The sequence below is a fragment of the Onthophagus taurus genome, chromosome 5 (genome assembly GCF_036711975.1).
Source record: "Onthophagus taurus isolate NC chromosome 5, IU_Otau_3.0, whole genome shotgun sequence".
NCBI lineage: Eukaryota > Metazoa > Arthropoda > Insecta > Coleoptera > Scarabaeidae > Onthophagus > Onthophagus taurus.
Genome location: NC_091970.1, coordinates 9,565,778 through 9,578,024, shown reverse-complemented (window position 1 = coordinate 9,578,024; position 12,247 = coordinate 9,565,778). Strand labels below are relative to the sequence as shown.

Genomic DNA, 12,247 nt, shown 5'->3' with positions numbered 1-12,247 from the left:
CCTATTGTCAAATATTAATTGATCATGTTTGCATTACAACATAAAATATTTATAGTGCAGTGCTATGGACTGGGGAACATTAGTTACAATGCAGTTTTAAGGCAATTTGAGGAAAAATTTGGATTTTTAGTAGATAAAAAAACAATTAAGAGAGTTATTAAAAAATTTACGGAAACGGGCAATGTGAAAAATAAAAGGAAGGAAAAAAAGCTTTTAGATGAACATGATGCGGCGTGGATTGTTGCAGTAACAAACGCAATGGATTACGGTAAGGTGTCGTTAAGAAAAAGGGCAGTTCATGTCGGTATAAGTAAATCCCATTTACAAAGAATTTATCGAGAAAATAAGATATTGCCGTATAAACCAAAACTATCCACACAATCGAATTAGGTCATGAAGCAAAACGTTTAGATTATTGTTTGTGGCTTGGGTACAAAATTTTGAAAGACAGAACTTTTTTAAAAAACACAATATTTTCGGACGAAGCATCGTTCACCACTAATGGAGTGGTTACATCACAAAATTATTGATTCTGGTCAAAGACTAATCCACATTATCGCATAGCTTGTAAACACCAGTATTCCCAGAAAGTGAATGTGTGGTGTGCTGTTTTTTGATATTTGGAAATACTTGAAAATTGTTTATTTAATTATCTTCACGGCGTGGATTTAGAAAAACGCAATAAATTATATTTCCAACAAGATATGGTTGCGGCCCACATTCCACCATTTTAATTAGAAATTATTTAAATACGTTATTTGGTAGAAAAAAATGGATTGTTAGATATGGTCCGCAACCATGGCCGCCAAGAAGTCCGCATTTATCTATTATGGATTTTTATTTTTGGGGTTATGTAAAACAAAAAGTGTACAGGATGGTTCAAATTCGATGTCCGAATAGGCTAACTCGGAAACTATAAGAGTTAGAAAAAAAGTAGCTTACATGTCATGATCTCGTTTTTCGAGAAACTGCTAATGCCGAAAACCTCATAGCGCTATCGTCTTTTGTTTTTCCGCTAGAGGCTAAAATTGAAAATATCGTAAAACAAGCAAGCGCAATTATCTTGGTTATTATTATAGCTGGAGTATTATAACTAAGACATTATATGGACACTTTTTTACAGAGAATTTGATGACGTATTCAAAAAAATTTTTTCGGTTTTAGATTTTGAGATATTATCACAATGTTCGTTTTTTTAAATGGAAACAACCACTGATTATTCGCTTAATAAATTCGTTATTTTTTTCTGATTACAAAAATATAGGGTTTAACAGGTCTATTTGTTATTGTTTTAGAATAAAGCAAAAAATTAACTTTTCTTTTAGTGTCTTCCAAGAAATTAAATTTACAGTTTCCTGTAAATTACGGTACTATAATTAAAAATAAAAAAAACATATTTCTGATATTTGAAACAAATATATTTGTTGAACTATTTAATTTATATATGTTATTATACAATAGTTGGAATAGATTGCATTATTTCACATTTTTTATTAATATTTAATATTATTCTTAAATGACTTAATAAATTATTGTTAGATGGCGCCATACGTTTTATTTGAATTCAAATAAACATAGCAACATTTGTTTGTATTCAAAAATTTTCTAAAGTGTCATTTTAAAAATCTTGTTTTTTAAGATGGATTACGAAAAGTTTAACATGTTAGAATGTTACATATTAGAAAATAAAGTAAATTTTTAGTAGAATAATTTTTAGTTATAGTACCGTGATTTACAGGAAACTGTAAATTTAATTTCGTCGACGACACTAGATGGAAATTTTATAAAAAAAGTTTGTTTTTAGCTTTATTCTAAAACAATAAGAAATAGACCTTTCGAACCCTATATTTTTGTAATTAGAAAAAAATAAAGAATATAATAAGCGAATAATCAGTGGTTGTTTCCATTTAAAAAAATGAAAATTGTCATGATATCTCAAAATCTAAAACCGAAAAAATTTTTTTGTCTACATCATCAAATTCTCTGTAAAAAAGTGTCCATATAATGTCTTAGTTATAATACTCCACCTAGAATAATGACGAAGATAATTGCACTTGCTGGTTTTACGATATTTTCAATTTTGGTCTCTAGGGGACAAACAAAAGACGACAGCGTTATGGGGTTTTCGACATTAGCAGTTTCTCGAAAAATGAGATCATGACATGGAAGCTACTTTTTTTCTAACTCTTATAGTTTCCGAGTTAGGCTATTCGGACATCGAATTTGAACCACCCTGTACACTGAAAATTTTAATAACAATTTAGACCGTTTAAAACAAAAATTAAAACAGTTATTAGAGAAATTCCGTTGGACCATATTAACGGAATTATAAATTATCCTTCCGTTATGTTTATAACGGAAGTTATAAACAATGTCGCAAAAGGGCTGAATTATGTTAATGTTGGTATCATTGAATAAGCTTTTATGTTAATTTAGTTTAGTTCGAAAATGTTTTGTTAATCTTATGATTTAAAAATCTGCATTTTGCTTTTATATCCTAAATTAATAAAATTCGGCATATCGCTATAATTTAACATAACAAACATTTTATCTTCATCAACTTTTGTCGTACATTGCTTAGAAAGACCAGTTTACCTACAACAGTTAACAAACTTTGTTTCGGGGAATAAATCCACTTTTTAGTTTCTGCTGTATTTTAATATATTCAAGTATAAACGATTAAATCTTTACATGCCATGACCGTTAACTCGCGTCTTCGACATGACACCCGCTTCGTCATGTGCGCAATGTGCACCGTTTTCAATACTACCAACCCAACAGTACTCAAAACTTGACGTACGACATTTGACGTAAAACTTGGTTATATTTCGTTTTATGACATCCAGACTTTAATTGCAAAAGATGGAATTTGAATTCAAAAATTTATCGTCAATTATACCTTACGGGGACACAATCCGGGGACACACTGTATATTTTTATTGAGAAAATCGTTTTAGAATTTAATTTAGAACGACTTTTGTATGAAATTTTCTGCTGAGAATGAGTGGAGGGGGAAATCGTATTGTTTTGTTACAAAAGTAATAAATTATAATAAATTATTAATGACTTACAGCCATGTAAGGTCGACATCCCGCATCTTTAGTTCGCGCGATTGAATCAACTAATTGTCCGGAAATACCAAAATCACATAATTTAATATTACCCCTTCGATCTAATAAAATATTACTCGGTTTAACGTCTCGATGAATTATCCTTAATTTATCTTTTAAGTAACTCAATGCTTTGACGGTAGCAACGGTGATTTTCCCCAAAATCGGCTCCGGTATTTTATGGTTTAATCGTTCGCAAATGAATTTGTAAAATTTATCCAACGACGTGTCCATTAATTCCATACAAATCCAACAATCACCCTCCTTAAAAAGCGCCCCATAAAATTGTACTATGTACGGACAAGAGTTGCTTTGCATCACAACTTCCAAGTCCATTAACAATTGTTTTTGCTCCTTTTCGTCAACCGTAGATCGAATTCGTTTAACCGCTAAAATCGTATTCGTTCTTTCGTGTAACATTTTATTAACCGTTCCAAATCCGCCTCTTCCTATTTCGCCGTGATCTCGAAGATCATCCGAAGTAAATTCATATTCGGTTTCGTTGATTTTTAATTTACCCGTCGATTGCATGGATTGACACATTCTAAATCGCGTATTTTCTCTGGAAATTATAATTTCGTAGTATTAAAAAATATATACATTAGAGAAAACAATTTAGATAAAAAGCTGCAAAAACGTGCACAAAAAGGGATAAAAACAGCTACACTAAATAAATATCGATACGATACACACAAAAAAGGTGAATTTCTTTTTAAAACGGGGCTATTACCTCAATTTTTGTCTGTCATTTTGCACGAATCTGTGAAAAAATTAACAACAAGATATGATTCTAACGATAAATTAATCAAAAATCGGGAAAAATTCAAGAATCATCAAGTCGACTATTTCTTTCTTTTTAATCATTGTGAAATGACCCAAAAAACAGGTTAAAAATAAATAGTATAATGAATGAGTGCTTTAAGTCTTATAAAACGTGTTTTTTATGCAATTTTTTGTAATTCGTGTTTTTATCCTTTTTTTTTAACAAAAATAAAATAAATTTTGACAATGTAGGGAAATAGGTATGCAGCAGTTGGTAACAACCGAAATTTGAATTGACAATTAGAAACTGTCAAAACACAAAATGTATTAACCTGAAAAAATGTTTCATGTACACCTCCCAAAATAAGAGAAATTGCTCAGTGGGCCTTTTATTCGATGCTAAGAGCGTGTTCAAACATCCATAGACAAAAATTGTCACATTGACAACTATACTCTGTTTTTAAACCAGGAGGAGTAAACGCGAAACTCAGATTTACACTAGGAAAAATCACCAGAAAATATCACTAGATATTTTGGCGGTAAATTTAAATTAATAATTATTATTTATTTATTTATTTACTTATTATTGTATTTATTTTCGTTTGTTATCGTCAAAACTAAACATACAAATTAACGTTGAAGTTATGAGTGTATTAATTGAAGACGCAAAAGGGTTTAAACAAAATTTACAACAATGACGCGAAACTGTCGAACTGTCAATAACCTAACCTTCAAATTCAAAATTGCCTGTGTGTGAACCTTCCACGCATATACAGGTGTTCCGGTGACTCAGGGCATAAAATTAACCTCATATACAAGAGCAAAAATGATGACGATTCGTGAAAGAAAATTATTATAAAAGTCTTCAAATGGCCAAGATATGGGCCATCAAAGTTCAGAAATTTTAACACATTTTTCTAAATATTTTCAATACCATTTATGATAAAGCGTTGAAATTTAGTACAGGGTAAACAAATATCAAGCAAAATCGTTAAACTAATTTTCACTTTGATTGGGCGGCGACAACCATGCTATACAGGCTGTCCCTAAAATTTGTTTGCTCAGAACTTTTTTGTTCGCTCGTAACCCTACATTTATTTTTGTACTTTTTAATAAAAAATTTATTTTAGAAACTTTTATCACTCTTTGAAAATTTTGGTAACATTGACCGTTTTCGAGTTATACGCGAAAATGTTAAGCATTGATTTCAATCGTAACAAACAAAAAAAGGAAACATATTCCGCAAGATCTGAGTTGGCGATGACAATTGAAAAACGAACTGAGCTAATAACCATTATTTGCATACATTTCTAAGTGCAGACTTAGTTAAATCCAATGTTAGTTTATTTTAGTTGAATAAAAGAATGTAATTTTCAAAACAATAAATTTAATTTTCACGGTAACAACAAACAAGAAGATAACAAAAATATTAACAAGAACAATAAAATTATAAACAAATAGTAATAAATAAAAAAGAACAAAAAAATACTAAAGCAGATGCACACCTGATATCGCCGTCTTAAATTAAAGCGCACTCTGCGGAGAACATTGATCTCAGTTCGAAGTTGATCAAATGAATCAACAATTCGAAACCTCAGTTGATCAACTGAAGTTATTTCAACGCAGTAAATTAGCGATTTAACGCGTCCCCATAAATAAAAATCTACAGGTGTAAGATCCGGCGATCGGGGGGGCCAACTTATCAGCGAATCTACTCCTTGTCCAATCCACCGTCCCGGAAAACGTTCCCTCAGAAATTTTTGGACAGCCTGTGTGCTATGCGCAGGAGCACCACATTGCTTGCCTTGTGTTTAAAGGAACGACATCTAAAAAATCATCTAATTCCTCTAAATGTCTCAGACAGTCGCTACAAGCCGTGAAAACGGTGTCGGCTCTGGTTAATGATTGTAAGAGAACATTAAACACACTGAGTTGTGATAACAGAGTCTCTCTGATCTGGGTCCCGGGTCACTCTGGGGTTGCTGGCAATGAAGCGGCAGATAAGCTAGCACGAGATGGCAGCGCTGAAGCGTTTGTGGGACCGGAACCAGCAGTTGGTGAATCACTTGCGATGGCCAAATATAGGATTGGACTGTGGGCTGAAGAGAGACTTCGCCTACTGTGGACCAGTTCTCCTGGAATGAGACCCGGGAATATTTTAGGACTTGCCCGTAGTAGCATAAAAGTTCTAATGGGCACTGCCGATTAAAAGCACACCTCAAGTTGTTGGGTTTAGCCGACGATGTTGAATGCCGACTATGTGCGGAGGAAGCAGAGACGGTTGAGCATGTTTTATGCCACTGCCCTGCCGTTAACCGTATCAGATTCTCGATTTTTGGGTCGCAGTTTATCTCCTCAAAAGATCTGAATGACCTTTCGCCGAGCAAGGTATTAATGTTCGTTAAGAGCATTGGACTGCACGGTGAAATTTGATAACGATATCTATCGGGGTACAATAGATCCTTAGGGTCGCGGTGCAAGGTTGGTTGGTCCGCCTACCCGATATGTATTCTATGTAATGTAATGTAATGTACCAACAAGTTCATTGGAAGCGCAAAATATCAAAATGGAATTGTGTCAAGGCTGGTGTACCGCAGGGATCAGTATTGGGACCAATATTGTTTCTGTTATACATTAATGATTTGTCTGGCAACATTCAATCGGATGATGATACGTCCTTTATAAATTATGGCGGAAATTTCAGAAACTTCAGAAACATTAAACTATGAGGAAAAAACCAAGGTGCTGACCTTTTAAACAAAAATTAACGTTGCCAGAAACTTTAACCTGGACAGAGCATATTAATGAACTAAAAAAGAAACTAGCAAGTTCGACCAAGAATTTATCATCAGATATAGCTAAAGTCGTTTACTACGCCTACTTCCACAGTATGGCAACATTGGAATTGAAGTTTGGGAGGTATCTAGTCAAATAATCGATATCTTTAAACTGCAGAAAAAAGCGGTAAGGATTTTAAAGGAATTAAACAATCAAGAAAGCTGTAGAACAATTTTCAAAAAATTACCTGCTTGACTCATATTCATACGCAGAAACACCTACTTATATACACGAAATGCAGATATACATGACTACCATACCAGACACAGAAATGATATTCAGGTTCTATACCATAGGATAGAAAAATCCCAGAATTCTTTCAAATATGTTGGCATAAAGTTATACAACTTGATACCATCCCAAATAAGATCATTAAATAACAGTCAATTTAAAATTACTATGAAGAGAATGTTATTTATTTGATTCATTATGTAATATAAATATTTTTTTTTCTTTTGTATTGTATTAACGAGAATAATGTATTATGCATGCTTATTCAATAAATATTATTATTATTATTATTACAACATATGTATATTTTCGAATGAAACACCCATAAAGACTACCTGTCGTTAGATAGACTCTGTGTTAGTTCTAGTGATAGAGTAAAATTAGAACTACTACAAGATCTAGAACTACAATAATTCGGGTTTAGCCATCTTTAGAGACATGTGGCTAAACATAAGAATATGCAACATAGTGATATCTTATGCTAACTAGCGCATAATAAACTAACATTAGATCTAAAACTAGAAACATTCGGGTCTTGTGTTAGTTCTAGTACAAAACTAGAACTAAGTATCCTATGGTTAAATATTAATTAACTTAACTCAAAGTGGAATTTCTACACAAAATTCTGAAATACGTCTAAAAAGATATGTCGCATCTGGGTGACAAAGATTCGAGTGTTGTAGCAACAATTTTTAAATCTGTAATGGAAAGGACACAGAAAGATATCACTCAACAGAAGAATAGTTTCAATAAATAGCTCTCTGAACGCAGTAAGTAGTCTTATAGAACAGTATCTAGTCTTTCCAATCTGTTTGTTAACACTATCTAGTCTTCTCCAAGCAGATTGTAATCTTTTCCACCAGTATATAGCATTTTGGAAGCAGTTATTAGTCGTTTCCAGCAGTATCTAACATTCTGGAAGCAGTAGGTAGCCTTTTGGAAAGCATATCTTTTTTCCAAACAATTATTAAAGTCTTTGAAAGCAATAAGTAGTCTTGGAAGCAGTATTCCGCCTGTCCAAGTTGACGCATTTAACTCAAAAAACCAAAAAGTTTGAATTGTCAACTTTTAATTTCGATATATTTATCAATTTCATAAAAAATCCTTTAAAATGAGCCCAAACTCGACATATTTAACTTTAATATTAATGGAGATACAATCACTTCCGGTTTAAAACGTCAACGTCAATTTTGACATATTTGTCATCTTCATTAAAAAACCTTTAAAATGAGTCCAAAGATGACGTACTTATCTCAAAAAACAAAAAAGTTAAAATAAAAAACATTAAACCCGAAGTTAGCAACAATGAAGAGAGCAATTTAATTTTTAAATATTAATACCAACCTTAATTTTTCATTTTTTTTTAATTATATTTTTGTTTTTACGACAAATATTAAGACATTTTATAAAAATTAAGAATACGTCAAAATGACATTTCAAACCGGAAGTTGTTTATTTCTCGAGTAATATTGGAATTAAAGGTATCATGTTTGGACTCATTTTAAAGGATTTTTCACGACGATTACAAATATGTCAAAATTGACGTTGACATTGTCAACCGGAAGATGACCATAACTTCATTAATATTGAAGATAAATATGTCGTGTTTGTACTCATTTTAAAGGATTTTTAATGAAGATTACAAATATGTTAAAATTGAGGTTGACATTTTAAACCTGAAGTTAGTTATCATATAATAGAGTTCGTAATCTTCATAAAATAATCCAAATTTGACGCATTTATCTCAAAAAAACAAAAAATTCGAACTTTCAACTATTAATTTTAACATATTTGACAACTTAATTAAAAATACTTTAAAATGAGCCCAAACTCGACGTATTCAATTTTAATATTAATGGAGATACAATCACTTCCGGTCCAATTTTGACATATGTCATCTTCATTAAAAAACCTTTAAAATGAGCCCAAAGATGACGCACTTATCTCAAAAAACAGAAAAGTTAAAATAAAAAACATTAAACCCGAAGTTAGCAACAATTTAATTGTTAAATATTAATACCAACCTTAATTTTTGATTTTTTTTTATTATATTTTTGTTTTTGTGACAAATATTAAGACATTTTATAAAAATTAAGAATACGTCAAAATGACATTTCAAACCGGAAGTTGCTTATATCTCGAGTAATATTAAAATTAAACGTATCATGTTTGGACTCATTTTAAAGGATTTTTCACGACGATTACAAATATGTCAAAATTGACGTTGACATTCTCAACCGGAAAATGACCACAACTTCATTAATATTGAAGATAAATATGTCGTGTTTGTACTCATTTTAAAGGATTTTTAATGAAGATTACAAATATGTTAAAATTGAGGTGGACATTTTAAACTTGAAGTTAGTTATCATATAATAGAGTTCGTAATCTTCATAAAATAATCCAAATTTGACGCATTTATCTCAAAAAAACAAAAAATTCGAACATTCAACTATTAATTTTGACATATTTGACAACTTAATTAAAAATTCTTTAAAATGAGCCCAAACTCGACATATTTAACTTTAATATTAATGGAGATACAATCACTTCCGGTTTAAAACGTCAACGTCAATTTTGACATATTTGTCATCTTCATTAAAAAACCTTTAAAATGAGTCCAAAGATGACGCAGTTATCTCAAAAAACAAAAAAGTTAAAATAAAAAACATTAAACCCGAAGTTAGCAACAATTTAATTTTTAAATATTAATACCAACCTTAATTTTTCATTTTTTTTGTTTATATTTTTGTTTTTGTGACAAATATTAAGACATTTTATAAAAATTAAGAATACGTCAAAATGACATTTCAAACCGGAAGTTGCTTATATCTCGAGTAATATTGCAATTAAACGTATCATGTTTGGATTCATTTTAAAGGATTTTTCACGACGATTACAAATATGTCAAAATTGACGTTGACATTCTCAACCGGAAAATGACCACAACTTCATTAATATTGAAGATAAATATGTCGTGTTTGTACTCATTTTAAAGGATTTTTAATGAAGATTACAAATATGTTAAAATTGAGGTTGACATTTTAAACTTGAAGTTAGTTATCATATAATAGAGTTCGTAATCTTCATAAAATAATCCAAATTTGACGCATTTATCTCAAAAAAACAGAAAATTCGAACTTTCAACTATTAATTTTAACATATTTGACAACTTAATTAAAAATCCTTTAAAATGAGCCCAAACTCGACATATTTAACATTAATATTAATGGAAATACTTCTCCAAGCAGATTGTAATCTTTTCATATCTCTTCTTTAAAATTAATTATTAGTCTCTTCCAGCAGTATCTAACATTCTGGAAGTGGTGGGTAACTTTTTGGAAAGTATATCTCTTTTCCAAGCAATTATTAAAGTCTTTGAAAGCAATAAGTGGTCTTGGAAGCCTTTAGCAGCAGTGTTTAGCACTTTGGAAACAATAAGTATTATTTTGAAGTCTTTTCCAAGTAAGTTGCGATTTTTTTCTGCAATATCTAGAAATCATTTTAGAAGCAGATTTTTGAAATAGTATTTCCTCTTTACAAGTAGTTTTTAGTCTTTTACTAATAGTATTTAAATTTTTTTAGCAATAATTAGTATCTAGCGTTCAGTTGAATCTTTAAAGTGATTTTTTGGTAAGTTCTACACTTTTTTTATTTGTAACGAGTTACTTGAGTAATTTACCATTGATCGAAAAAAAAAATGTCGATTTTTAGGCGACATGATGATTCTTGAATTATACCAAAAATCGTTTTGGGTGTTTCAAATTAATTAAATAATTAATTATTACTTTCTCACCTAGTTTTATCGTTCATAGCAGGAACCTTTGGTAACATCATTTTCGGCCTCCCACCACCGGAAGTGCCTAAATTAGCGGGTGGACGTCGTACTAAATTAAAATAATAATCACTACTTCACCTTATTTTTATAAAATCGCGTTTATTACCTGAATTCGGAGTATTTCCAGGCTGTTCTGCCATTTTGGCTTGAAATTGGTTTTAGTAGAGTCGGTAAAAGATGGGGCCCTAAGTGCCTTATGTTGCGGTTAAATGCGACTTCGGCGCGTTATTATTTTACGCATTTTTATCATCGTATCCAAGGCGCAAGTTTAAACATGCACTATAAAGTAGTAAACATGCTAATTCGCACGAAACGTCAACTTGAGACACAATCAACTTGAGAATTTTTACGATCGCCGCGACATCTATCTTGTCTTGTTTCTTTCCTGTCAAAAGATCTAATGGACATTTAATCTAAAATCATCGTAACCTAAAATTATCAAAAAATAAAAATAAGGCAATGAGGATGGCTTTAAAGAGTTTATTCGAAAAATGCGGCATTTTAAAGCGAAATCCCCAAATTATAAGGTACGTAATTAATTTAAAATCAAAAATTCGCTTTTAAATCGAATTAAATTTATTAAAAAAAAAAACATAACCTAAAAATTATTTTTTTAACAATTTTAGCGTTTATTTACAACAAAAACTAATGTCTCAGTACCCAAGCTTCTTTGTTAAACCCGTATTTCGCAAAGAAGATCAAACCTCTCTAGCGGAAACTGGCGAATTACAAAAATTAGCTCATATTCCAACGAGAGCCGCTTTAAACCACCAAACTAGTTCGCTTTTTTACGACCATCAAATAAGGTATTACTATTTTCTATTCACACCCACATACTTAAAAATAAAACAAACGTTTTTAGTTTATTCATAAATTACGTAATGAAACAAGGGAAAAAATCGTTAGCAAGAGATATTGTAGGAAAAGCTTTCGAAAAAGTAAAAAGAATCCAACTCGAAAAGTACCACAAAGCCAACGAAACGGATAAAGAAAACATCGTGTTATCGCCAAAAACGATTTTCTACGAAGCCATTAAAAATTGCACCCCCATTCTACAATTGACACCGATTAAAAGAGGTGGTGTTCGATACCAAGTTCCCGTTCCGATAACTGATAAGAGGGGGCAATTTTTATCGATGAAATGGCTCATTGAAGCTGCTAATGAAAAGGAGAGAACGGTGCATTTCCCTGAAAAATTAGCTTACGAACTTATTGATGCTGCTAATAACACAGGGCGTGTTGTGAAGAAAAAACAAGATTTACATAGGCAGTGTGAAGCTAATAGGGCTTATGCCCATTATAGATGGAGTTAATTTGTTTGTAATAAAATTAAATAAAATAAATTGTTTTTAAGCGACATCTATCGATTAAATAATTAACCTTTTAGATTCTGCCATCTTTGGTTGTGTTCTCAAATAAAGGTTGGGTTAAGTTGCAATAGATGGCGCGATTTTCTTTTATTAAATAA

The 12,247-nt window shown here is 31.2% G+C and overlaps 3 protein-coding genes across 5 annotated transcripts in view; 1 reads left to right on the top strand and 2 right to left on the bottom strand.

The window, feature by feature from the left end:
- Nucleotides 1-11,150, bottom strand: part of LOC111421900 (dual specificity mitogen-activated protein kinase kinase 4-like) — a 34,302-nt gene extending 23,152 nt beyond the window's left edge. Inside the window, exons 1-4 of one of the 2 annotated variants that reach the window (XM_071195742.1) lie at nt 10,886-11,150; nt 10,738-10,828; nt 3,841-3,870; nt 3,072-3,672 (exon numbers count right to left, since the gene is read on the bottom strand). In XM_071195742.1, coding sequence (XP_071051843.1) covers nt 3,072-3,672; nt 3,841-3,870; nt 10,738-10,828; nt 10,886-10,919 — 756 coding nt within the window. In that variant the 5' untranslated portion in view covers nt 10,920-11,150. The remainder of the gene's footprint in view (nt 1-3,071; nt 3,673-3,840; nt 3,871-10,737; nt 10,829-10,885) is intronic. The other variant, XM_071195743.1, reaches the window with a different exon arrangement.
- The window catches only part of LOC111418380 (Kinesin family member 19A), a 68,691-nt gene continuing 67,577 nt past the window's right edge, over nt 11,134-12,247 (bottom strand). For both annotated transcript variants that reach the window (XR_011640289.1, XR_011640290.1), the window contains one exon: nt 11,134-11,208. The gene's annotated coding sequence lies outside the window, so the exon portion shown is untranslated. The remainder of the gene's footprint in view (nt 11,209-12,247) is intronic.
- LOC111421901 (mitochondrial ribosomal protein S7) lies at nt 11,169-12,136 on the top strand. The gene is made up of 3 exons (XM_023055100.2): nt 11,169-11,306; nt 11,406-11,585; nt 11,642-12,136. Exons 1-3 carry the CDS (start codon nt 11,239-11,241, stop codon nt 12,090-12,092), a joined length of 699 nt encoding a protein of 232 aa, XP_022910868.2. The 5' UTR covers nt 11,169-11,238; the 3' UTR covers nt 12,093-12,136.

Excerpts from the sequence above, each read along its gene's own strand:
- LOC111421901 (XM_023055100.2), top strand. The coding sequence starts at position 11,239 with ATGAGGATGGCTTTAAAGAGTTTATTCGAAAAATGCGGCATTTTAAAG. Across the intron at positions 11,307-11,405 it reads CGAAATCCCCAAATTATAAG|CGTTTATTTACAACAAAAAC; the intron begins GTACGTAATTAA and ends TAACAATTTTAG. Across the intron at positions 11,586-11,641 it reads TTTTACGACCATCAAATAAG|TTTATTCATAAATTACGTAA; the intron begins GTATTACTATTT and ends AAACGTTTTTAG.